At 38.7% G+C, this 27,225-nt stretch overlaps 1 protein-coding gene across 1 annotated transcript in view; it reads left to right on the top strand.

Moving 5' to 3' along the window:
* Positions 1-808: 808 nt before the first annotated feature.
* The window catches only part of ZBTB10 (zinc finger and BTB domain containing 10), a 55,796-nt gene continuing 29,379 nt past the window's right edge, over positions 809-27,225 (top strand). Inside the window, exons 1-2 of the mRNA XM_043975797.1 lie at positions 809-1,948; positions 10,108-11,023. Of these exons, the coding sequence (XP_043831732.1) occupies positions 947-1,948; positions 10,108-11,023 (1,918 nt within the window). The 5' untranslated portion in view covers positions 809-946. The remainder of the gene's footprint in view (positions 1,949-10,107; positions 11,024-27,225) is intronic.

Consider the following 27,225-nt stretch of genomic DNA (forward strand, 5'->3'; position numbering starts at 1 on the left):
TAATCCTCTCACCTTCTTGGTTGACACCTCCCACGCCCCACTCACCTCCTCCACCCCCGCCCCCACCCCACCCCCCCACCCTCGGGTCCGGCTTCCTTTCCGCTCCCCCCCACAGGCCCAGCCCAGCCCCTTTCCCGTTCCCCTGGCGCCCCCCCCACCCCCAAGCCCAGCCCCCCTCCCCAGCCCGGCCCCCACCCTCTCCCCCTCCAGCGGTTACTGCTACCCCGGTGCATTGTGGGCGCACAGTCCGTTGTTCATTTGCCATTCGACCTCCGCCAGGGCCTGGTCGGACGGAAACGCTCCGCCGGGTTCATTGTCGGTTTTTTATATGGTGGAAGCCGGCCGCCCGGCGCGCCGCGGGTCCTCTCGACTCCGGAGGCTGGCGGCGGAGTGCGGACTCGTGCGCCCCGGGAGAAGGCTCTCTCTTTTCGCTGGCCTTCCGAAGGGGGCAGGGGAGGGTCTCTCTACTCTCCGCCTCTCAACTTTGAAGGCCCCACGTACCTCCGACTGCCTCCTCCTCCACCGCCGCCGCCACCGCCACCGTCGCCGCCGCCGTCGCCGCCGCTGCCTCCGCCACCTCCCCCCGCCCCCTAACCTTTCCCGCGAAGCGCTTTTCGAAATCGCCACGGAGGGGGGCGGAGGAGAACGGCCCAAGGAAGAAGCCAGGCGAGCGCCAGACGCGTGAGAGGGACCGTGAGCGCGAGACCGGAGGGAAGGGAGGGGGGAGAGAAGAGGAGCGCGAGACCCGGGCGTGAGGGGCGGGGGTAGGGGGTGGGTGGGTGGGTGGGTGGGGGGCGGGGGAGGAGGAGGAGGAGGAGGAGGAGGAAGAGGAGGGGGGGGGAGTAAAGTGAGGGAGCGCGCGAGACGGGGGCACGGAGCGAGCGCGAGACGGAGCTCGAGACCGGGCGCGAGCCGGGGGCACCGGGCGGCTGCGGCGGCGCGCGCCATGTTCGCTGAGATGAACCGCAGGACGCTGGCGTTCCGAGGAGGCGGGTTGGTCACCGCCAGCGGCGGCGGCGGCGGCGGCGGCTCCTCCACGAACAATAACGGGGGCGGCGGGGAGGCCTCGGCCTGGCCGCCACAGCAACAGCCGCGGCAGCAACAGCAGCTCAATGGGCGGGGGGCGGACGAGGAAGTGGAACTGGAGGGCCTGGAACCCGAAGACCTGGAGGCCGCCGCCACGGCCGCCGCCGCGGCCGCTCCTGCTCCTGCCGCCGCCGCCGCCGCCGCCGAAGAAGGGAAGGACCTGCTTCTCGCGCAGGACGGGGGCGGCCCCGCCTCGCTGGGCGGTGGCGGCGGCGGCGGCGCCGGGGGCCCCATGTTCGCCGAGAGGAACCGCCGGACTCTGGCCTTCCGTGGAGGCGGTGGCGGGGGTCTCAGTAACAATGGCAGCGGCGGCAGCGCAGAGGCCTCGGCGTGGCCCCCGAGGCACTTCAATGGGCGGGGGACGGCGGACGAGGATCTCGAGCTGGATGTGCTGGAGGGGAAAGAGTTGGTGCAGGACGGGGCGTCCCTGAGCGACAGCAGCGAGGACGAGGAGGAGGGGGCGAGTCTGGGCGACGGCAGCGGGGCGGAAGGCGGCAGCTGCAGCAGCAGCAGGCGGTCGGGAGGCGATGGGGGGGACGAGGCGGAGGGCAGCAGCGTGGGAGCCGGGGAAGGAGAGAGCGTCCAGCACTTCCCGCTGGCCCGGCCCAAGTCCCTCCTGCAGAAGCTGCACTGTTCTTTCCAAACCTCCTGGCTGAAGGAGTTTTCCTGGCTGCAGTATTGCCAGGACACTGGCCTCATGTCTTGCTCCTGGTGCCAAAAGACTCCGGAGGATGGGGGCAGTGGGGACTTGCCCGTGGTGGGCCACGATGAGCTTTCGAGGGGGACTCGAAACTACAAGAGAGCCCTCCTCCTCCGGCACCATCTCTCCGCCGAGCACAGACTCCACGAATCCCACACGCAGGTACGGTACCGAGAATACCCTCCTTACTTTTCCGGACCCTTTCCACCGAGGAACTCCTATTTCGGCGGGGGGGGGGGCATTTCTGATTGTAGGGGCATGGTAGGCTTTGAATGGGAGCCTTTTGGGGGTTAGGGGTTGGGAGAGCAGTGCTGGGGAATAGGTTTTGAAATCTTTGGTAGGTGACTGACAATTGTAATTGTTATGCAGAATTAGCGTTAAAGACCAGTTTTACCTTCTGTGACTAATAAGCAGATTGCTTTGCTGTATCTTATCTGATTGGATCAAGATTAGGTTTCCTTAGGCACATAAAAGGTTGCAGTTTCTCACTTAAAAGGTTGCAGTTTCTATTCATTTAAGTTTATCAGCACTGACAACCCATTTAAAATATACCTGTGACTTTATGGGTCCTGACTAATGTTAATATTAAGATTGGTGAGTGCCGAGCCAAGTCTGAAGGCTAGTAACTGATTTAACAATGACATCCTTTGCTTCAACTTTTAAGCCATCTTCCCCTCTAGTAATTTTTTTTAAATATTAAGTCATAATATGAAATTTTGAACAGATTGTAGGAGTAATTCTTTGGGAACAAGTGCTTTGTTTCTGATTTGTGAATGATTTTTTTTTTACTCCTCCTTTGCTTAAAGAAATCTTGTTTAGAGGCTTATCTCTGGGCTATGTTCTTTTAAAGCTGCTGTAAAATAGCTTTTAAATATTGCTTAAATAGATACCCTTTTTTCCTTTTGCTAGAGGTAGAGGTAGGATAATATGAGCAGGTACAACTATTTAAATCAGGCCGTTGACTTCTAAGTTTTGGTTTCCAAAGTAATTGACTCTTTGCCAATGTGACAGAAGTCATGAATAGATCAGTTCGTGGTGGCTGGCTATTGAACTGCATGATATTATTCCCAGAGCCAAACATAATGAAATAATAGACATTTGAAGTTTTGGCATGTCATCTTGATCTTATCCAGCTTGAGGCTAAGCTGGTTTGGGGATTTGTTGTAACCCATGTGTTTCACTTAGTAGGTAGAATTCATCTTTAGAGGCAGTTGTCACAGCGTCACTAAATTATATAAATGCAGTCTTGTAATTATTCAGATGTCAGGGCTGTGAATTGAAGTGATTAAAATGATGTATATTTAGAGATCTCATTTCGTAGTTGGTCAGGTTCTTATCGATAAGAGGACAAGAATCAATTAAAAGTTAAAAATTTTAACTTCGTGTGTAGTCTGAGTAACTAAGTGTAGCTTAAGAAATAGCATTAGCAAGCCTCTTACCAACAGACGACGGCACATGGTGATGACATAAATATTAGTTGGCCAAGAGGTACCTCTGGTGGACCTCTGTATATAAGCAAGACCTCAAAATTTATTATTTTTTATGAAACCGTATCAGACTATAGATTATATTTTCCAATTTCTTCATTTTACTGATGAGGTTAAGCCCAAATGATTTTCCCAAGATCACGCAAGCTTAGCAGTGGGAGAACTAACAACAGATCCTAGGTCTCAACCTCCTAGCCTAATACTTGACAATTAAAGGCTTTATGCAAATGCCATTTTAAGTAATATGTTATTAATGAAGTTTTTTCATATACCTGATATGGTACCTAATTAAATTTGGAGTCTGGGGACCAGGGTTCAAATTTTGTCTGTTATTTTACCTTTTCTAATCTTGAGCAAATCACTAAGTCTTTCTGGGTCACAGCTTTCATTTGTAAAATGATGGGGTTTGGCTAAATCAGGAGTTCTTGACCTAGGGGGTCTGGGAACTAACTGATAATTTGAAAACTATTTCAATCTAATCTGTTTGCTTTGGAATGCTATATATTTTATTTTTCTTCCCCACCCCTCCAAATGTTAAGAACCCTTGGACTAACCCCTGAACTAGATCGTGCTTTTCAGTCTTTAAGACCTGTGAGCTCACACATACTTTGGCACATACTTCATATACCAACACGATTGTGTGATAGAGGGTACAATGCATCCTTGTACTTTGTCTTACACCGTATGTACCTTTTGGGGTACGGTCTTATCAGTCTTAGATGGGTGCTTCCATGTCTCTCTACTCTTTTATCTTAATCCCTTCTGGATGTAACCCATTTTATTCCTGTGCCAGAATCAAAGAATGTTGCACCTTTTTAGGGAAAATTTCACTTCAACTGTCAGAATTTATCAATGTTTTACTGTTACAAATTGCAAACTACTGACAGGTTTTACACCATTATTTTAGGTTAAATGTAAAATTGGGCTGCTAATTACTTGTTTATAAAGCAGTCCTGTAGTCATAAGTGGGAACTGGTTGTTGTGGGAGGTCTGTTCATGTTAATCCAGGTATTTCCAGGTGTTTAAATTGGCTTCATTTCTTTTTTTCTTTTTCTGTTTAGAATTTTATTTTCTAAATTAAATGTAAACGCAAATTTTGACATCAACTTTTTAAAACTTTGTTCCAATTTCTCTTCCCTCCCTTCCCACCTCCCCACTCTCAAGAACTCAAGCAATTCAATATGTTATTCATGAGTAGTCATGGGAAAACATCTCCACATTGAATTGGCTTCATTTCTTATCATAAACTTCTGAGGAGCGTTTACATCCTTAGCTGTCATCCGCAGTGTTGTGCTTGCCCATAGGTGGCTGTATTTTAATAATGGTAGAAGATAATTCTTTGTAAAAATTTGAAGGATTTGATGAAATAGTGATTGAAAACAGGGAAAGTTTGTACTCAGATAACTTTAAGTGGTTAGGTTTTCAAAATTTTGAAAATGGAAATTAAGGCAGTCTTCCCCCTTTTATATTTTATAATAATTATAAATATAATAAACTTTTATAATAAAGTAACAGCACACCCAAATCGGTAGTTAATATTTTCTTATAGATCAGACCAGTGACTCTTCTGTGTTTTTGCCTGTCTCCAGTGATTTCTTGCTTTGACCATTCTGCTTGTTCTTTTTTGCTAATGTTATATCAGAATCAGGACTGAATGGTAGTCGAAGCAAATCTTGTCAATTTTCCCTTCATTTGGCATAAATGGTTCCCAGCAGTTGAAGTCCTCCTTATCTACAAATCAGAAACAAAATGAGGAAGACCTTTACCCTGGAAGCAAGAGGGAGAAATAGTTAAAGATGAGAGCTTGCTTAAAAGCCAATTTGGGGGCAGCTAGGCGGCGCAATAGATAGAGCACGGGGCCCTGTGTTCAGGAGGACCTGAGTTCAAATGCGGCTTCAGACACTTGACACACTTACTAGCTGTGTGACCCTGGGCAAGTTACTTAACCCCAATTGCCTCCCCCCCCCCCCAAAAAAAAAGCCAATTTGACTACCTAAATTTTCTAGTTCAGCATTCTTTTTATATATTCCCTTCAGACTAAAGTGATTTTTAGTGTAGCAGTTTTTCCTAGCATTAATAATGCCCAAAATTCTCTGCTGCTTCTAAGTTCATAGCAGTTAGACATTGGAGGGTAAAGGTGGTAGGGACATGATTACTATTAATGCTTTCTTATTTCTAGGCTTCTTGTAAATTACATTAAAACATTTCTCCAATTTATTTTTTGAAACTATGAAATATCAGAATATAACTTCTGTATGTGTAAGTGGTATTCTTTTTATTTCTTAGCTACCATGTTGTAGTGGAAAGGAAAACAGACTGGTTCTAATTGGGAGGTACCATTAAGTAGCAGTGTAACCTTGGGCAAGTTACTTGATCTCTCTGGACTTCAATTTTCTAAGTGTAAATGATAAACTATATAATATGCTGTGACAATATACTCCCTCTAGTCTGAGGAAATTGGGTGTTACATAAATCCATTAAATATTGGCTACTTCAGCAGTTGAAACTAAAGTGTCTTTAGTTATGGTTCTTAAGAGGGTCTTTTACTATATATTTCAAATATGTTTATACTTTTTTAGCAATGTGGGTTGTGGTGTGAATAAGGTTTCTAGCCTTTTGTAATATTCTATAAAGAATTTTAAATATACCAAGGCTTCACAGTTTAACTTCAGACATGTAGCCTGAAGTTACTCTTTAGCAAGTGTAAATAATACCTATTAGATGGGTTTGCCAAAGTGAATTCCTTAGCAATTGTGAGAAATCAGAATGTGCTGGTAGGCTTGCTGAAACTAATTTTCTATGAACTTAAAGCAGTCTTGATATTTTTGTTATAGTCTCTATACTATATATAATAATACTATACATTTTTTGCTTTAGAAATATTTCCTAAACTTAACCTGCAAAAATATACTGCAGAACCCTGCTAATGATATAAAACTTTTTGGGTAGAAAATTTCATAAAAACCAATGCTTGACTATTTAGTGTTATCCATTTTATCAGGATTTGGACCTACTTTATATCCCTTACTATTTAGGTATTTATTTCCCTGGGCATTACTGCCTTTAAACAGAGTGTGGGAAGAGTAAGGAAAAGAAAATAAAAACTCAAATCACTCTTGCTACCTTGGTTCATCTTGGTTTGTAGGAGGAAGCTAAAGCTAACCTAAGAAGAAATTAATTTTAGCCAGGATCTTAAGATTTTGATCTTTCTGCTCTGTTTGCCCACATTAGCAAGATATAACTTGGGTAAAGTAAACTGTTGGAATGATGGGATCTTGGAATATGGTGTTTTAGATGGAGGGGGAAGTTTTAGTTTTGCTGTTCATTAAAGGTATCAAAAACCACCATACAGATTTGTTTGTTGCAGAAAAGTCATAATATAGCTGGCTAGCTTCATGGCACATGTTTTCAAGGCAGTCTCTACTGGACATAAGTACAGCATGCGCAGTTTGGTTTGGAAGAAGGGGGTGTGTCTGTGTGTCCTGTTTAGATGCAGGATCAAACAATTCAGACAAATGGAAATTAAGCTGTACTTATTTGTGGTTGATATTTCTGTAACTCACTTCTAAGTTCCAAAGTACTTTAATTATTTCATTTGATTCTTATACCAAACCTGTGAAATAGGTAATTGATATTGATATAACGTTTTACAATGTTCTTTTTCCACAACCCTGTGAGTTATATTGCAAATATTATTTCCCCCATTTTACTGATGAAGACACCAAAGCTGAGAAAGGCAAAGTAATTTGCCCAGTAAATCCAAAAACTACAAAACGAGTCTAGGTCTTATTTCATATCCAGCACTGTTTCTAAGTAGTGTTAAGTGTTAGACTGATGGATAGAGGAGGAAATGGATCTAGAACTAAGAGACCTTTTTTTAGAGTACATCTAGTCCAACAATCCTCATTTTTTGGATGAAAAAATTGAGACACAGAGTGTGACAAGCCCCAAGATCACAAAGTCAAGTGATTGCCAGACTTTAATTATCTTTTTTTCCACCCTATAGCAACTCAGGTTGCAGTTTCTTGTGATTACCTCTAGATTACATAACTATTAATTGGAGAAGCCAGAATGTGGAACCACATTAAAAAGAATAAGTAAATATTAGGCTAATTGTGAGGGGTGTAATAAAGGTCACACACTTTCTGAGCCTAGCCTTCCAAAAGAACTTTTCTGTATCTAAAATTAATGCAATTTTCTATAAAGGGATCTTTAAATTGGTTTATCTATTCACAGAACTCTGTGTGCTTTTAAAAAACAAAAACCACAAGAGTGATTTAGGACTATCATGCTTGATAACAAAGGAGAAATAGAACCAATTGGATGATAAAGATTTCAGTTCAGTCTAGGGAGGAACTTTATAACAATTTGAGCCATCCAGAGTTTTATTGGAAAGAGCATTGGATTTGAAGCTTGTGAAAAGGCATTGCAAAATGTTTCTGTATGGCTTCAGGCAAATAACCTAATCTCTCAACCTCAGTAATCTTTATTCATATCCTTGGCACTGTCCTATGTTCTGGCAGAGGCTAGATGACCACGTGTAAGAAATACTATAGATGTTGAAGTAGGGCTTGGTTCTTTCTTCCTTCTAGTTCTTTTTCATGACTATACTTGTCTCAAAGTTGCAAGCTAATACTCCTGCCCACCTGTATAAAGTCCTGGGCCGAGTCTTCAAATTGTTCTTGTTCATCTAATTTTACTATTTAGGTGAACTTTTTAAACTATTTTGGAACTTGAAACAGGCTAGTCATGGGCACATTTGTGCTTAAAATTATTTTCACCATCCTATCTCTGCATACTGATGATTTTAGGCCCAAGAAAAATCCTCCTACTCAGAATTTACCCACTAACATGAATTTTTATGAAAAACATATATAAAGCTTGGTTGACCTTTTAAAATTTATTGGTCTATTTTCTAATTTCTTCTAGGTTCCATCAAGAATTTGATAATTTGTGCTCTTTATTAAGTAATACTGTCACTTTTTTTATAGTACTATGTAATTGCTGATTCTTGTCTTTTAATAAAATCCTCAAATTTCTCTTTGGGGGACACGTGATTTAAAGGAAAAGCACTTCCAGTTTTTGTCCTCAAGAGTACACATCTTGACTTGACAAGCTTCAATTGAAGGGCATGTTTAACAGCTGCTAATAACAAACATATGGCACAGTGCTACTATTCAAATGTGAGTAGGAGGTATTGAACACAAAAGCAATGAAAACTTCTTTAAAACTGTTTGATAACCAGCTAATCCAAACAATGTGAAAATAATTTTAATTTTACTTCAGGAATATTCTGGTTTGTTTCTATATTTTCTGTGCCAGAATGGATGGCACATATTTTTAGGTGTGAAGGACAGCAATTCTTACCTTTATAATATGTAGAATATAGAATACATGCTAGAATTCATGTTCTCCCCTCCCCCAGATTTTTTTGGAAGGTTGGGGTATGGGGGGTGTCTTGGTGCAGATCTTGGTATAAAAGCAACTTTTATTTGAGAGCTCCCTCCACCTCTGAATGTTAACTTATTCCTCCGTAACTTGGAGCCTTAGACACTTGCTAGAGGTGCTGGTCACTCAGCTAGTAACAAGGACCAGATCTGGTTCTGTGCTTTCAAGGCCAGCCTTGATGGATTGGTAGCACACTCCCTCCCCCTTTAAAAAATATTGCTGAAGAGAAAATATTTTCCTAGTTTAAATGAGATCAGCATTTTTTCCTTATTTTTCCAGTTAACATGATATTTCTTGAAAAATATGAGTAATTTTTTTGAGTAAAGTCGTACCCTTTTTTGGTCAGTTTACCAAAAATTATGCATAAGCTTTAACTGAAGATAAGGACTATTAAATTTCAGATTTCTAAGTGCACCTACAATCTATTTATACAGTACTTGAAGGAGTTGTAAAAGTGCTATCTTACTATTATATCCCCTTTGAAGCAAGTACTAAAGATATTATTCCCATTTCTTAGATGAGGCAACTGAAATTGGGTTCTGATTTGACCAGGGGTAACACAAGATTTTTAACCCACTTCTCTCCAGATTCCAGTGCTCTTTCTACTCTGACAGTATGCCTCTTCAGTAGAGAATAACAATGTAAAGATTTTTGTATGATTTATATAGGCAGGAAAAGGTTTCTCATTCTTTTATATCTGATAACTAGGAAAACCTGAGAATTTTCAAAATAATATAAGCTTTATTTGTGCTGGCTCTTCATCTAGAAATAAGTTTTAATCTTATTTCCAGATTAAAGAAAGCTTTACAAATAGGAAAAAATATGTACATTCCAAATTTAAGAAACTCAATTTGTCGAGTCAATGTAGTAGAAAAAATACTAGGTTTGAAGTTAGAAGTTAGCTTAGTAACACAGGGATAATACTATTTAATCCTACCATGTAGGATTGTCTTGGGGGAAAATATGTTGAGATGGAAAAAAAGATACCTTTCTTTGGACAACTGGCTCATAATCTTGTGAATGGTGAAAAAATTTAGAACCATGAATTTGGGTTCCTTAAAATGCCTTTCTGTATCTACCCAAGCAGATTGATCAGAAGCTTGATGCTTCTTTCTAGTGTTTTCCTGAAATTGGTCCCGTATTCAGTGCTATTAGGGATACTAGAACCCTGTTTTTTGAGTATTTTTCTTAGGGAAAGAATGTCTTTTCCTATTTCCTCCCCACTTCCATCTTTGTGAAATTCCAAAACAGGGTAACTATTAACAAGTTGGTCAGTTTAGTTTCCTAAAAGGTAGAATAGCAGCACTGCAAATTAATTTTATTCAAGGTAGCATTCGAACTTAAGAAATTAATTTCAAATCCATATTTCTTTCTGTCTAAATACAGGAATCAGAAGGAGTACCATCAGAATCAACTAATGAAGAGGGCTACTGTGATTATAACACTCGGCCAAATGAGAACTCTTACTGTTATCAACTTCTTCAAGAACTAAATGAACAGAGGAAGAAAGGCATTCTTTGTGATGTCGATATTGTGGTGAGCGGACGAGTTTTCAGAGCTCACAAGAACATCCTGGTTGCAGGCAGCCGTTATTTCAAGACTCTATATTGCTTTACAAACAAAGAAAACCTTCCAAACAAAGAAAACCGTAACCAAACCACTGTTACCCATTTAGATGTTGCTGCAGTTCAAGGTTTTTCAGTCATCTTGGACTTCTTGTATTCTGGTAATCTGGTGCTTACTAGCCAAAATGCCATTGAAGTAATGTCAGTGGCCAGCTACCTTCAGATGACTGAAGTTGTCCAATCTTGCCGCAATTTTATTAAAGATGCCTTAAATATAAGCATAAAGTCAGAAGCTCCAGAGTCTGTAGTTGTGGACTATAACCGGAGGTCTATTAGTAGAGATGGTCTGCCTTCATCAAGGGATCAGAAGGTTGCCAGATTTTGGGCGACTCGGAATCTTACAAATTTGGCAAGTAGTATAAAAAGTGAAAATGATGGTTGCAGTATTGATGAAGGCCAAATAGAAAACTACCAAATGAATGACTGTAGTTGGGTCCAGGATAGTTCACCTGAAACTGCTGAGAGTGAATCCCAAGGCCAGTCAAAAGTGTTTGTTTGGAATGATATGGGATCACAGGGAATGCAAGAAACTGGCAAAGCAAGGAGAAAAAACCAAACTACAAAGAGATTTATTTATAATATACCACCTAATAATGAAGAGAACTTAGAAGATTGCTCAGTGATGCAGACATCTACTTATCCAGAAGAGGATTTACAATTTATTAAAGAAGAGCCAGGTAACTATTTTGTAATTATTTGGATTTTTTAATTTTGAAAGAAGTATTTTAATCCTATTTGTTTTTGGTTGAAAGACTTTATATTGTATATTTTAATGAAGCTTTGAATTAGGTATTAGAATATTTGTAAATGCATCTGTATATGAAGTGACTTAATTGGTCGATTTAAATTCTTTTTAAAGGTAGGCTAACATTCCTCACTTTCCTTGCTGTTTTTGCCCCGTGCTTACTTTTAGACTCAATTTGAGTATGGGAGTGAAAATGTACTTTATATTGAGTTTTGGATTCCCTAGTTAATTCCTCCAACTTAATAGATATGGAGCCATCAGACAATGTTAAATACCTGTTTAACAACTAATATAAATAATTTGACTTTTTCTATTGAAATTACTTCATATGTTTAAAGAATTATGACCACTTCAGAAATTTGGTAACTGTAGTATATGTAATAGGGAAGATTATAAACCAAATTGAGTTTGTTTGAACTCACTTCTACCTCAATAAACTTAGAAGAGCTAGCTGTCTGTTATTTGTTCTCTCCCCTTTCCTTTTTCAGTTATGTCCTAGTCCTGAGACTTTTTATGGGTTGGCAACAGTTTTTTCTTGCCCTTAGGATAAGAATGAGTGAATATAGAGGGGGATTTTTTTCCTTTTCAGAGGGGAGTGAGGTGAGGCAAGAGCAAAGTCTTTCTAAAGAAAGATTTTAGGTTGAGTTTCCTTTGCAACACTATCTGTTCCTAATTCCGGTTTATTTGAAGAAGCAGCCCAGTGGCTTTGAGGTTTCCTATGTATGCCTCAGACTTGTCCACCACTGTCAGATATGATTTAATGCTCATGTTGCCTCAAAGAATTCTGACTTGCTGGATGTGATATGCTTGAAAAATCTGGTTGCCAGTGGCAACCACATTAACATAGCTGCAGTGACCATGCTAATGCTGTCTTTCTGTTATTAAAGAAGCCCTCCCTCTCTTTAGTTCCCCAAGGGGCAAAACACTATTTTTTGTGGAAAGGTTTATTGATGTTGTTAGTTTGGTTTTTCTTCGTTAGAGTAGAAATGTACTTTCATAAACTGTATATCACAAATATTTTGTGTTCTACAGCTTTGTTTCTGTCTTGTTTAAGGGGATGAACTAATTTTTAAAAAGCCCTTTAAGATGCTGCTTTGAGCAGTAAAAACCTGTGGATAGGTGTTTGTTTTTGTTTTGTGGGGCAATTAGGATTAAGTGACTTGTCTAGGGTCACACAAGCTAGTGTCAAGTGTCTTTGAGGACAGATTTGAACTTGGGTCCTCCTGAATCCAGGGCTGGTGCTTTATCTACTACGCCACCTCTCTCACCTGCTCTCAAGATCTATGAGAGAGACAGAGAGAGAGAGAGAGAGAGAGAGAGAGAGAGAGAGAGAGAGAGATGGGTAGGTTTTTAAAAGAAAGTTAAGTTCTTTCCCTCAGCCTAATTTTTAAATATAGAGGATGTCAAAGGAAGTCTTGAAAATTAGAACAGTATTAATAGACAAGTGGTATGTGCTGTCGTCCAGTATGTGTAGAAAGACAGATGAGTTGCTGTCATTGGTGATAGCAGTAAGCATTTATATGTCACCTTTTCTGCCAAGCAACGTGCCAAGAAAGAGCTTTACAAAAGGCAATTGGGTTTAAGTGACTTGCCCAGGGTCACACAGCTAGTAAGTGTTAAGTGTCTGAGGCTGGATTTGAACTCAGGTACTCCTGACTCCAAGGCCGGTACTCTATCCACTGCGCCACCTAGCTGCCCCGGATTCTAGTACTTATAAATGTGGATGTAGGCAATCTGTTTAACCTCTCTAAACCTGTTAAGTGGCATAGCAACAATGGTAACTGGTCTCTGAACTTTATGAGGATCAAATAAAATAAGTGTTAAATAGATGTCAGTTGTTAGAATTTTTATTACTTGCTTTGTGTTAAATGGTTTTTGGGTTTTTTTTTGGCGGGGCAATGAGGGTTAAGTGACTTGCCCAGGGTCACACAGCTAGTAAGTGTCAAGTGTCTGAGGTCGGCTTTGAACTCGGGTCCTCCTGAATCCAGGGCCGGTGCTTTATCCACTGCGCCACCTAGCTGCCTCGCTTTGTGTTAAATGGCTTAATTTTTCTTAAAGTTTAGACTTTCTTGTGTAGTGTAGTGGTTCTTTTAAGAAGGCAGTAGAAGAAACATTTTGTCTTTCTGTTTCCTGCCCTAAAGCACAGTGAATTTTTTGAATTAACGAATTAAATCCTTAATGTGATTTATTGTCTTAAAGTAATAGAAATTAATATATTGATTTGGTTACAGAAAAAAAGTTTTAACTTGAATTACAAATTGATGACTTTCAGTAGTATGGCATAGTCCATTTATGGTATAGCAGTATTTTACACAACTAAACAGATGTAGAAGGAATACTGATACTGCAGAATTCCTTCAACGTCCTTAGATGGTTATCCACATCTGCTTGAGTATTTCCACTTCCTACTTAACTGCAATCTTCAAGTATAACATTTAGAAAACTCTTGTTAGGCCCAAATCTGTTGTCCTATAACTTCTTCCCTATTGGTTCTAGTTAGGATCATAGTCATAGGATTTAGATGGATCTTCGATATCATCTAGTTTCCTCCTCCTTCTTCCAAACATACATTTTGTAGATGAGGATCATAGAACCATAAACTTAGCCCAGTGAGTCAGTGAAATCCTAAGTCTATCTCCTTTTCCTCTTCTTACAGTGCCTTCTGAAGCAACAAGCAAAAAAAAAAATTGTTTTTCCACATGTCTTTCGATTTATTTAAAGACATCTCTCTTTTAATTTCTCTTTTCTAGACTATCAGTTCCTTTATAAGGTTCTTAAATAGGTAAAGTGGGTGTTTCTCACTGGGTTACATTTCTTTCCAGTCCTCTGTTTCCAGACTCTAATAGCTGTCCATTTGAAAGCCCTCCAGGTTCATAGTAGCATTGAGATGGATTCCATCTAGCTGGGAAGAGTGTGGTGAATTTGGAGGGAAAGATCCTGGTCTAAATTCAAGTCTGCCTCTTACTTTCCTATGTGACTTTGGGCCAATCAGTTTTTGTCTCACTTGTAAAATGTGAGGGGGCTTCCACTACCTGGTGTCTAAGGTTCCATCCAGCAGGAAATCTGTTTTGAATCCCTCATTTTCAAAGGAAAGTACCCAGGCCACAGAGCAGTAGAGGAAGGATAAGAAACCAGTCTTTGGGGCACCATATTTAGGGTTCTTTCACCTCACCATGTTGCTTTCAGAATTGAATATAACATTTCAGACTTGGTCTGACCAGCATTTGGCAACTTTTCTTTTAGGAGCGTGTTATCCTTCTAGTAGATTAACAAATTGATGGCTTACTTGCTACTCTTTTTTAGATCCATAGGCATTGAAATGAAAAAAAACAAAAACAAACCACTAACCAGGAAGAAAAATGAGAAGGCATTGAAGGTCTTTAGGGGTCCCTTCTAGTACTAATGTTTTATGATAATGGTTGACTTTTAAAACAAAAGGTTTGGTGTTTTTCTATTCAAAGACTGGACTTTTTGGAATTCTAAAATTTTTAAATTATAGTTAAAATCTACTTTGATATACTTAGGAGAACAATTACCAGATAAATTATTGATATACCTGTCAAATGGGCCAACATGACAGAAAAAAGGAAATTGACAAGTGATAGAGGGGATGTGGAAGAATGTGGTTTGGATCTATGCCAAAAAGCTATAAAACTGTACATACCCTTTGATCCAGCAATACCACTACTACTAGTTCTGTATCCGAAAGAGATCAAATAAAAAGGAAATAGACTTATATGTACAAAATTTATAGCAGGTCTTTTTGAGGTGGCAAAGAATTGGAAACTGAGGGGGATGCCCATCAGCTGGAATTACTAAACAAGTTGTGGTAGGAATATTGTTGTATAAGAAACGATGCGCAGGATGGTTTCAGAAAAACCTGGGAAGACCTATGTGAAGTGAGCAGAACCAAGAGATTATTGTACACAGTAACAGCAATACTGTAATGATGATCAGACTGGGAAAGACTTGACTACTCAGATCAATACAGTGATCTAAGACCATTCCAAAGGATTCATGAGAAATGCTATCCACCTTCAGAGGAAGAACTGATGAACTCTTGAGGGCAAATTGTAGTATAATTTTTTCATTTTCTTTATTTTTCTTGCCTTTTTAGGGGCAACATTTTAGATGTATAGTTATTGCCTTCTCAGTGGATGGGGGAGGGGTTGGAGAGAAATTGGAAGATTTTTTTTTTTTAAGAAGAATATTAATCAAATTTGAAAAACAACCAAAAAAGTGAAAATGGAAAATTACATTAATTTTAGAGCTGGAACTAGCTTGGTCATACTTTATTCACCCCACCCACCCCCAGTCTTTTTATGACTAGATATGTTGAGAGTGTGGGACAGAGCAATCGATAACTCCTGTGTACCTCAACCTTATAATATACTTACTGAAGGAAGAGTGTCTCACTTGGTCTTCTAACCAAGGAACATATTGCTTTGCTAGAGTAAGCTAGAGTTTTTTGTTGACTTTTATGTTGATATGTTTACTATTTTTTAAAAATCCATTAACATAGGGGTGTATCTGTCCCTGTCCCTTCTCTCTCCTCCCCCTCTCACCCTTGGTAAGAGGGAGAGACAGTGGTTGTATTCCCACCCAAGGAATGTCTAGAAATTCCCACAAATAGTATTTTAAGTAAAATATCAGTGACATAATAATAAAATGGGGCAATGGAGAAACCATCACAATTAAATTTTACTCGACTCTTCTGTAATACTCCCCTGCACATAATTCTTTTCAAGTCTTATTTTATGTTTATTTATTTTGTATACAGTTTGTCTGCCATTAGATTGTGTGTTCTTTGGGGCATGGGCTATCTTTTGCCTCTTTGTATCCCCAGTGTTAGCACAGTGCCTGGTACAAAAAGATTGCTTACTGTTTGTTGACTGATGTTGACTGACATTTCCCTTTTTAAAAAATTATCTTTGCCACACTGATGAATTCTTAGTTTTCTGCAAAATTTAGCTTCAATCCCACCCCCTAATCCTGATGCCCCTCAATTATCATTTCTTTTACATATAAGGGGGGAGGGAGAGAAAGGGGGGAGAATACATGTACACCCGACCTCTGATTAAGTTGTAAACTTTTTTTAAATGTAGTTTTTTAATTTGTTGTAGGCTTTTTAAAATGTAGTATTTTAATTTTTTCCCCAGTTAGTTACAAGTAAAAACAATTTTGAACATTTATTTTTTTTTAAATGTATACGGTATTTTATTTTTTCCGTTACATGTAAAGATAGTTCTCAACTTTTGTTTATACAAGCTTTACAGTTTCAGATTTTTCTCCCTCCCTCCCCCCTCCCCTAGACAGCAGGTAATCTGATATAGGTTATATCTATATATCTCTATACATATACATATAAACATTTATTTTTAAAACTTCAGGATTAAATAAAATGTGTAAAAACACTTTGTAGCACAGTACCTGGCACTTAATGTTTATCACCTCCCCCATTTAGCTAATGCTTGTTAATACATCATTATAAATAATCTAAATAATCTAAAGCAAATACCAACAATCTTATTTTATATATTAGGTATAGTAGGAAGCAGGAACAGATTTCTGTTTCCTTATTGCTATTTCATCAGTTTGCATTAACTTGCTTTTGTAATGTATACTGCTGTTTGACTATTTGTGTCAAAGCTTTAGTTTGAATTGGTGGTCACACTTAGCATATAGCACTGAACCTGTCTACAGGATCAGGATCCTTCCGTTCATACCCAAGTTCACAACCTTATAGTCATTCTATAGACTCCTTTCCTCTCAATTTTCATATTACCACACTTGTCAAGTTGTTTTGAAATTACTTTTCTGCAGTATCTCTCACATCTCTCTACTCCTACTACCTTACACCCTCTGTTATAATTCAGACTCCCATACCCTTTATTTAGCCAGGGTTATTGCAATAAATTTAATTGGTTTCCTCTTCGACAGGCTCTTCCTTTTCCAAACTATCCTTCCCATGTGAATCAACTATCCATGAACTAACCATGTTACAATCCCTACTTCCATTCAACATTTTTTGATTCCCTATTTTCTTTGGAGAAAGAGGGAATCCTTTTTCTGGCATTTAAAGTACTTCAGTTTAGCCATTTTGGCACTGTCCATACTCACTCTCTGCAAGTCAAATTAAATTGCCTTGCTACCTGTTCCTATACGTAATATTTTATTTCCCAATTCTCCTTTTCCCAAAATGTTCCATGTGGCTGGGTTGCACTCCTTCCTCACCTCTGTCTGGTAGAATCCTAGCTTGCTTTAATATAAAATTGAGGTGACAATTCCTACATAAGGACTTTTTCCTTATCTTCTAGTTATGAGCACTGCCTCCCTCTTCAAATTACTTTGTATTTATTTGTTAGGTCCCCTTTGAATCTTTCCAGTAAAGTAAGCTTCTCTAGGGCAGGTATTGTTTCTTTCCATTTGACTTTGTTTTTCCGAGAAAAACAAATATATAACACAAGTCGTCCTTGTGAACTATTTGTTAGATTTGATCTTATCTGTAAAACCAAACTCTTAATATTTTAATTTAATATTTTAATATTTTGTTTTTCCCCCAATTACATGTAAAAACAATTTAACATTCATTTTTAAAATTTAGAGTTCCAAACTCTCCCTGCTCATCGAGAAGGTAAACAATTTGATATAGGTTATACATGTGCCCATAAGTCTCATAGATTCTAGTAGTGGAGTATAAACATGATTTGAGTAATGCTTCCTTAGGGTGGGAGTCAGGAAGACTCATCTTGAGTTCAGATTCAGCCTCAAACTTACTAGCTGTGTGACCCTGAACAAGTCAATTTAACCTTGTTTGCCTCAGTTTCCTAATCTGTAAAATGAGCTGGATAAGGGATTGGCAAACCAGTCCAGTGTCTTTGCCAAGAAAATATCAAAATGGAGTCCCACATTGTCCTACACGACCGAAAAGACTCAACTCTTTTTTGGGGGGAAAAAACAAAAACAAAACCCAAAAACTACCTATTTACTGCATGAGAACATTTTAATATCGATTTAGAAGAATAAAATATTTTTCCTCTTAACAGAGCACACTTAGATCCACACACAAAAAAGTGTTGTCCTTCAAGTGGCCATTTAAAACGTTTTTGAAATTCCCTCAGAGCTATTTTACCAACCACACACATATCAGTCTTGTCATTAGGCACAGGGAATTCTCTCATGGTTTCCTACCCTTTTTATTCCTTCTCTTTGCTCCCCTTCATTATCTCCTTCCTTTGCCACATTTGAGCCATTTGCCCCAAGCTATCAATTCTGTTGCTTCAGTGACAAGGGATGACATGGAAGAAGAATCAAGGTGGAGGAAACTTTACCTGAAACATCAGGAAGCTGACTGATACATAAGCTCATTTGTGTGCATATAATTGGCTTGAGGGCTCTCTGTAAAGAAAACTACCTAATTCACACTCAATTTAGTTTACTAGTTAGGAAGAATCATCTAGTCACTTTTTAAATAAAAATCTGCATTGTTCTTTGATTACATGTGATTTGGTGAAGTCTCACTCCATTGTAGATCTTCTTTCCCTTAGTAGAGGGTATCTTTGAGTTTCTGAGATCCAAAAAGTGTCACCTGGTAGTGTTATGAAGAACACTTAAAGCAGATAAATAATCCATTGCTGAACACATCCTCAAAGACTTTCCATCTTGGACTTGTCAGACTTGGCACAGCATTTGCTTTGCTCAGCTCAGTAGCCTTTTAGAGTTACTTGTGTCTATGCCTTGATTAGTCATTGGTGTACTTTTCATATAACTTTAATTTGTATTCTCAATTTAAATGTAATCTTTGCCTATACTATAGCAGTACCTCCTTTATCTGGGTTCCTTCCCTCAAGGCTTTCCTTAACTCCATTTTAGCCTGCAATAATTCTACAAAAGTGATTTTCCTTAAAGCAAAGCTCTGACCGATAAACTTCAGTGGTTCCCTGTTTACTACTCCTATGTTCATATATAGAGAGAGAGATATAGAGATATATAACAGCATTGCTATAGTGCTTTAAGGTTTGCAAAGTTCTTTACACTCTCTCATTTGAACCTTTATAATAATCCTGGGAGGTAGATGCTATTTTATTCTCATTTTGCAGGTGAGGAAGCTAAGATAGAGAAAGGTTAAATGTCACAAAGGAATGCTCATTTTTTATAGTAAAGCTTCAACTGTGGGTCTCTACCCCCATGTAGAGGTTGCAAAAATTTGGTAGTGATTTATTTATTTATTTATTGTATGCCTAGATCCCCCCAGAGTTGAATGAAAATTTCTTGGGCAAAAAGGGGTTGTGAGTGGAAAAAGTTTAAGAAGCCCTGTCTTATCACACAATAGGATTCCATCATATTCACAATAGGACAACTCGTTTAGCCATTTCCCAATTGATGGGTATCCCTCAATTTCCAATTCTTTGCCACCACAAAAAGAGCTGCATATTTTTGCACATAAAGGTCTTTCCCCTGCTTTTTATGATCTCTTTGGGATACAAACCTAGTAGTGGTATTGCTGGGTCAAAAGGTATGTACACTTTTATAAAGGCCTTAACTTTTTTTTTGTTCGGGGCAATGAGGGGTAAGTGACTTGCCCAGAGTCACACAGCTAGTAAGCGTCAAGTGTCTGGGGCCGGATTTGAACTCAGGTCCTCCTGAATCCAAGGCTGGTGCTTTATCCACTGTGCCACATAGTTGCCCCCAAAGCCTTGCTTTTCTGTCATATCCTCAGTGCTTATTGTTAGTACATAATGCTTGCTGACTGCATATTTCTCATCCGACTTGAGAATAATAGCCCTAGCAATGGGGAGAGCAGCTGAAAGTCAGACTTGGAGTTTTTATCTGAGTCATATCATAAAACTACCTGCCTCTGGACTGTTTGTATTCCAGTGTAGTAGGCAGCACAATGTAGTTGTGGAATGAGCACCTAGATTTGAAGACCTGGGTTCAAATTCCACCTCTTATTAGCTTTGTGACACTGGCTCTTCCATGTTTTTTACTCTTCTGTAAAATAAGCATAATGATACCAACAGTACTTAGGTTTTGTAAAGTTTGTAACCCTTACCTAAATGTTATTTCACTGTGGAGCCTTTGTACTCTACTGGGGCTAGAAGTAATTAGCGAAATTTTTTAATAAGAGAGAGAGAGAGAGAGAGTGTGTGTGTGTGTGTGTGTGAGTGTGAGAGAGGGGGGGGGCAATTGGGGTTAAGTGACTTGCCTAGGGTCACACAGCTAGTAAGTGTCAAGTGTCTGAGGTCAGATTTGAACTCAGGTCCTCCTGAATCCAGGGCCGGTGTTCTATCCACTGTGCCACCTAGCTGCCCCAATTCTCATTAAATATAATGACACTTGTTATTTATGCTTAATCTTAATGTTTTGTTCTCCTCTGTAGATTATCTGCATTTAGTTAGAAAAGTTTTAAAACCTTTCCAGAACTAGTGAAATGACTTTTTTGGAGGGAATGCAATTTTGGGAATATGGAACTACTCCATTGCTCTAAGGATCTAAGACTCTTGATAATGACAATGACACAGCTCTGTACCTAGATGTAGGAACCTGGAAAGAAGCCTGTTTACTTAAAAGAACATGTAGATATAGTGAATCAGTCACTAGCCTCCAGGTTTAGCCAGATTGATACAAATTAAGAGAAATGTTGTAGCTGTGGGTCCTCTACAGTTGTATATAACTCAACCCTTTCCCACACTGTATTCTGATCATTATCCCTGTCTTCCTCATCTACCCCAACATGGCCTTTCTCTCAGTTTTGTTTTGTTTTGTTTTGTTTGTTTGTTTTGGCGGGGGGGGGGGGGGGGGGGGGGAGTTGAGTCAATTGGGGTTAAGTGACTTGCCCAGGGTCACACAGCCAGTAAGTGTTAAGTGTCTGAGACCGAATTTGAACTCGGGTTCTCCTGACTCCGGGGCCGGTGCTCTATCCACTGCGCCATCTAGCTGCCCCCTTTCTCTGTTTTAACAGGTTTTTTTGCAGGACTTTTATTCATCTTTTCTCTTCACAATTTATCTGAATGTGACCATCTTTTTCTGATCAAAGATATCCTGCTAAACATTGGTAACATTTCAACCCATTCGCACCCACCAAGCATTTTTTTGTTCATTGCCCTTTGTTTCTGTCAGTTTTAAATCTTTGGAGATTATAGTATCTATGACTCAGTCATATAGCATCACCAGGGGAAAAAAAGGGTTTTAAAAAATGGCTCTTTGTGTCACAATAAATATGAATATATACATGTATTGGCAAACATAATCGGTTATAATCCATATTCCTGTATACTTTCCATCTCTTATCAGTGAAAACTTATTCATGAAAAGCACTTGAGATTATTTAAACAATTCATTTAAAAATCCACCCTGACTTGATAGATAATGAAATAATGCTTAATACATTCCCTTGGTTTCACTTTGCATACTGAATGTGTCTTTAGAGATAGAGTCCTTGAAAATTCATAGACTCCATCCTGGCCTCCTGCTGTGCCTCTGATCCTTTGCATACAGCTGTTTTAAAGCTCCTTTCTAAACTTTTAAGAGTGGAAAGTGGTTGGTAGCTAGCTGTTTCTGGAGCCAGTTAACAATTTTTAACCAAAAATACTCCATTACTACTCTAATGATTGTAGTTTCTAATATAATACATCCCAATATAAAAATTCAATGTCTTGAAAGGCCACATGCTATGAATAACGTTGGAATAATTGTGTTTTTGCCTGGGCAGTAGGTGGTAGCAGCATATTTTTCTGTGTAGATAATACAAATATGAAGGCATCAGTGAGAATAAACAGATAAATTTTGAGATTTCTCCCCTCTCCCTAAGTTTTGAAAAAGAATAGAGACTGGTGAGAGAATGGTATTTTATATGGTGTCCACAGTATTAATACATGCATTTGATAATTTTTAATGGCATAACCTATGTGGAGGCTAGGGGGGGGAGGAAACCTGCATTGGGCTACAGTGACCCTCTTTTTTTTTTTTTTTTTTTTTTTTTTTTTTTTTTTTTTTGGTGTGAGGCAGTTGGGGCTAAGTGACTTGCCCAGGGTCACACAGCTAGTAAGTGTTAAGTGTCTGAGGCCAGTTTTGAACTCAGGTCCTCCTGAATCCAGGGCCGGTGCTCTATCCACTGTACCACCTAGCTGCCCCAACCCTCTCATTTTTAAAATCATTGATTTGGAAAGGTTGTTAACCTTTGTTAGGAGAAAAGGAAAGCCTTTTAGTAATAAACATGTCCATAGAAAATCTCTTTTCAATTGTACCACAGTTTTGTATATATGTTAATTCCCCTGTATTTCTTAGAAAATGAGAACTCTTATCAGAGAAACTTAATTGGAAAAATTTTCTGCCAATTTCCCTCTCTTCTAGTATACCTAACTTGGTTTTGCTTATGCACAAATTTCTGAATTTTATTTAATCAAAATCGTTCATCTTACCTCCTGTGAACCTCTCTAGCTCTTGTTTGGTTATGAACTCTTCCCTCATCACAGATCTGACAGGTAATTTCTTTCATGCTTCTCTAATTTGTTTATGATGTCACCCCTTGTGGTTAAATCTCTCTAAACGACCTTCCTGCCAGACTACTTTCTTGTTTTTCCAACAGTTTGTCGAATAATGAATTCTTGCCTTAAGAGCTGGGATCTTTGGGTTTATTAAACACTAGGCTGTAATAGTTGTTGCTTCTGTATATTGTGTATTTGTTCCATTGCGATTCTCTTTCTTACCTAGTGCCAAATTGTTTTTGATGATTTCTACTTTGTAGTATAGTAATGAGATAGGCTTCCTTCCCTTCCACTTTCCCCCCACACTTTTTCCCGTTATTTTTCTTGAGATTCTTAACGTTTTGTTCTGCATGAATTTAAATATTTTTTTCCTAGTTCTGCGAAGTTCTTTGATAGTTTGGTGTGGTATTAAGTAAATTAGGTGGTGTTTTTATTAACATTGGATATTAATATTGCTGAGCAATTATACTTCGATTATTTAGATCTGTTTTCATGTAAAGAATTTTTTAAATTCTTCATATAGTTCTTGTATCATGGCAGGTAGACTCCTGAGTATTTAATTTTTATTTTAAATGGAATTTCTAGCTCTTCTGGATTTTGTTGGTTATTATATATAGAAGTGATTTATGTGGATTTGTTTTCTATCCTTCAACTTTGCCTAAGTTGTTTGGTATCCTAAATGATCTTGTGTTCTCTTAAGTAAATTATCATATCATCTACAGAAGTGATGGTTTTATTTTTTGCTTATGCTTCTTTACATTTTTTTTTTCTTACTGCTGTCACTAGCATTATGTTGAATAGTAATAGTGAAATTGGACATCCCTGCTCTCTACCCCCGATCCTATTGGAAAGACATAAGTTTATCATCCTTACAGATAATACGTGGATTTAATTAGATACCAATATCATATTAAGGAAAGTTGCACCTTTTTTTGTTTTTTGAGTTTTTTTCATTGGAATGGGTGCTATATCTTAAGCTTTTTCTGTATATATTGATACAATTATGATTTTAAACAATATTTATTGTTTTTCTAATATTAAAAATCTAGTCTGATCAGTGTATAATCTTTGATATGTGGTTTTGATCTCCTTGCTTAAAATTTTAGCATAAGTATTCATTAGGGATGATTATTGGTTTGTAGTTTTCCCTTTTTGATTCTCCCCGGTTTAGGTATCAGGACCATATTTGTGTAGGACCATATTTGGGCAGGACCCATTTTTCTACTTCTCCAGTTTGTGTAGTATTAGAGTTAATTATGCTTTGTGTAGTGTTTGAATTGTGTAGTATTAGAATTAATTATTTAACCATCTGGTCCTAGGTTGTTTTGTTTATTCGTTTTGCTTTTGAGAGTTCATTTATGGATTATTCGGATTCCTTTTTCTGAGGGATAGCTATTTAAGACCTCTATTTCCTGTTTATAATATGGGCAATTTGTATTTTTGGAAATGTGAATCCATTTTATTTAGATTTGTCAGTTTTATTGGCATACAATTGGGTGAAATAGTTTTGAATAATTTCTTCGAATGACTTCTGCTGGCTTATCTATTTTGTAAAAACCATTTCATAGGGGCACTAGGCGGTGCAGTGGATAAAGCACCGGCCCTGGATTCAGGAGTACCTGAGTTCAAATCCGGCCTCAGACATTTAACACTTACTAGCTGTGTGACCTTGGGCAAGTCACTTGACCCCAATTGCCTCACTAAAAAAACAAACACAAAAACAAAAAAAAACCCACCATTTCATAGCTTTATTTGTTCATTCATTGGGATATTTTTGTTTTCAATTTTGTTAATTTTTTTATTTTTCAGGATTTCTATTTTGGTGTTTGGGGTGGGGGAGTAGTTCCTAGGTTTTTTTTTTAGTTCTATGTCTATAGTTTGAGCTGCTCTTTCTTTACTGAAGGGAGTGTTTAGAGATATAAACTTCCCCCCTAAGCAGTCAGGTGATTTGGAGGTGCATTAGCAGCTGGGGAGTAGGGGAGATCAGGGAAGGCCTCATATGGGAAGTGGTGAAGCTAATACTCCTTTCAAATAGCCTTTTGCTGATGGTAAGGGCAATCCTGGCCTAGGATATAGAATGCTAGGCTTGTAGTCTGGAAGACCTGGGCTTGAATCCTACCTCAGACACTTAACAGCTGCTTTCATTTCCTCATCTATAAAATGAGAGTGTTGAATGACCTCAAAGGTCCTTTTCATCTATGTCCAGTAGAAGTATATTAGCTCTACCTTGATTTTCCATGACTTGAAGATTGTATGAAACAGTTTTATTTTGAATTCTGTTTATCCTTGTTAAGTAGGCAGTTAGAAAAACAGAAAGTCCTTTGCCAGGTGAATGATTCTCTTTTGTATGACTTCTGATTGATGCATCAATGTGTTTGAATCTGAAATGAGTTAATAGGGACAGAAGTGCTATGTGATGTACTTAGCAGTATTAGTGTTCATGGGGGTCTCCATGAGACGAGACCAAGCTCTTTGACAATGAGTTATTTAAGTTTTATTGCTATTTATAGTCCTTACCTAAAACAGTATTTTAGGTGAATTGTTAGATTTTTCCTTTATTTGAAATTATAATAGTAATAGATCAATTTCTATAATAAACATTTTTCAAAGCACTTTCACCTGCTTTATCTTTAATCCTTCCCTCAACCCTATGCTATAGGTTAAGATTATCACTCCCATCTTATGTGAGAAAAGGGACTCACATAAATTACACAGCTAACAAGTAGCAAATCATAGACTAGGACTGCTAGTTCAGTATTCTTTCACCTATATCCCAAGAATGAGGATCGTGTATTTTATTTTTTAAAACAAAATTGCTTTTTTGTCTCCAGCTTTGACCAGGATGGATTTGCTATCTACTGGGGACACTGAGTATTAGCTCACACTTTGCAAATTTTAGCCTTTTGTTGATTTTGCTAGAATTAGCAAGCTCAAAATGTATTATGGTGGGATGAATATTTAAGGTTAAAACTAAATTCCTGTATTTCTTTGACAGTGAACTTCTCCCATCCCACCCTTGCCTTCTTGCCAAAATACTAACTGCATTTAGGACAAAATGTTCATATGTGTGAAAAAACAGTGGAAACTGTCCATTTATTTGGTTTTATACTGTTAAGGGCTAAAATTCTAGCTAAACTGTCTAAAATATCTGAGTGGTTGCCAATAAATTATAAGCTTTAGCAAGAGTTAGACTTTTAAGCATTTATTAAGGAGAATAAGAATTTGGTAAAGAGAGAGAAAGGCCTAGATTCCTATCTATTAAAGGGAGAGCACATTTCTAGCTCCGCTCTCCACCAGAGTCCAGAGGAGAAAGCGCGAGACCGAGCGCCAGTCTCTTCCTTCCTCCTCCCACTAGCCTGCGTCACTTCCTGACGCCAAAGAAAAGACTCCTGGTCTTGCCCTCAAAGACCTTCGCTTCATGGGTGGAACTCTTCTACAGTAAGTCTCCAGCAGGTGGCGTCATTCCAATCGTTACAATACTGTATTATTTGTGCCTTTTAATAAGGCATCTGCTTTATCTCAATAGATAAATATAGTTTGTAGAATTTATAATCTTGTTAATTTATTCAAACCATTGAACTGACTGGACAGGTATTGGTCATAGGAATCTCTTGAACTGGGAGGGACCTCAGTCCAACTCATGGCCCATCCAGTCCAACCCCCTCACTTTACAGAAGAGAAAAGTTAGGCCCACAGAGAGATTAAGTGATTTGCTCAAGGTCACATTAGTAGGTACTAGGATTTGAACCACCCCCTCACCCCCCCATCCCGAATTTAGAGTTCTTTTTATTGTACCAGGAGGTTCCCTGTCCCCAGTCTTTTAAAAACCATCAGGAAGTCTGTTGCTTTCTTAGATAAAACATCATTTAAGCTTTTTTCTTTAAAAAAAAAAAAGCAAAAAAGCCATCTGATTACTTTGGGGAGTTCACCTATGGGTTTCAACTTCAGAGAACCTCTTATATTTTTGACAACCAGTCTACAGATAGAATTTGAATTGAGACAGTTAAAGTCATTGTTGCCATTTGAGATGTTGATTGCTACAGATACTTCTCTGCTAACCACGTGGTTGTCTTCATAAGATTATAGATCTATAACTAGAATCTACCTCAAGGCATCTAGTCCCTCAAGAGGAACTGAAACTGAAGTCTAGGGAGGTTGTTACCTGTAAGATCACACAGATCAGAAGTAGAATTTGAACTCATGTCTGTTATCAATGATGTAGCAGTTGAAAGTAAAAGCTAACATGAATCAATTACCTTAGAATGAGCCTGGCAAGGAAGTATTTCCTTTGAGAAGCTGAATAGGTTTTCAGATGGCAGCACAATGGTGTAGTGGAAAGCATTGGACCTGAGTTCTAATGTCACGTCTGAGACATATTAGGTTTATGATCATGAGAAGGGCAGTAGAGGGAAGCTAGTAAACATTTATGTGACACATATTGGTGCCAGGTACTGTGCTAAGCACTTTAAACAAATATTATAATGGACAAGTCAGTCTTTTTCAGCTTTAGTTTCCCCATCTATAAAAGGGTAATAATACCACCTGTAGTATTTACCTCAAAAGATTGTTAGGATCAGATGAAATATTGTATTTCAAGTGTTTGCTCCTGCTATGATTTACTAGCAAAGTAGATGATAATTTTTATGGC

This window comes from Dromiciops gliroides, chromosome 1 (genome assembly GCF_019393635.1).
Source record: "Dromiciops gliroides isolate mDroGli1 chromosome 1, mDroGli1.pri, whole genome shotgun sequence".
Taxonomy (NCBI): Eukaryota; Metazoa; Chordata; class Mammalia; order Microbiotheria; family Microbiotheriidae; genus Dromiciops; species Dromiciops gliroides.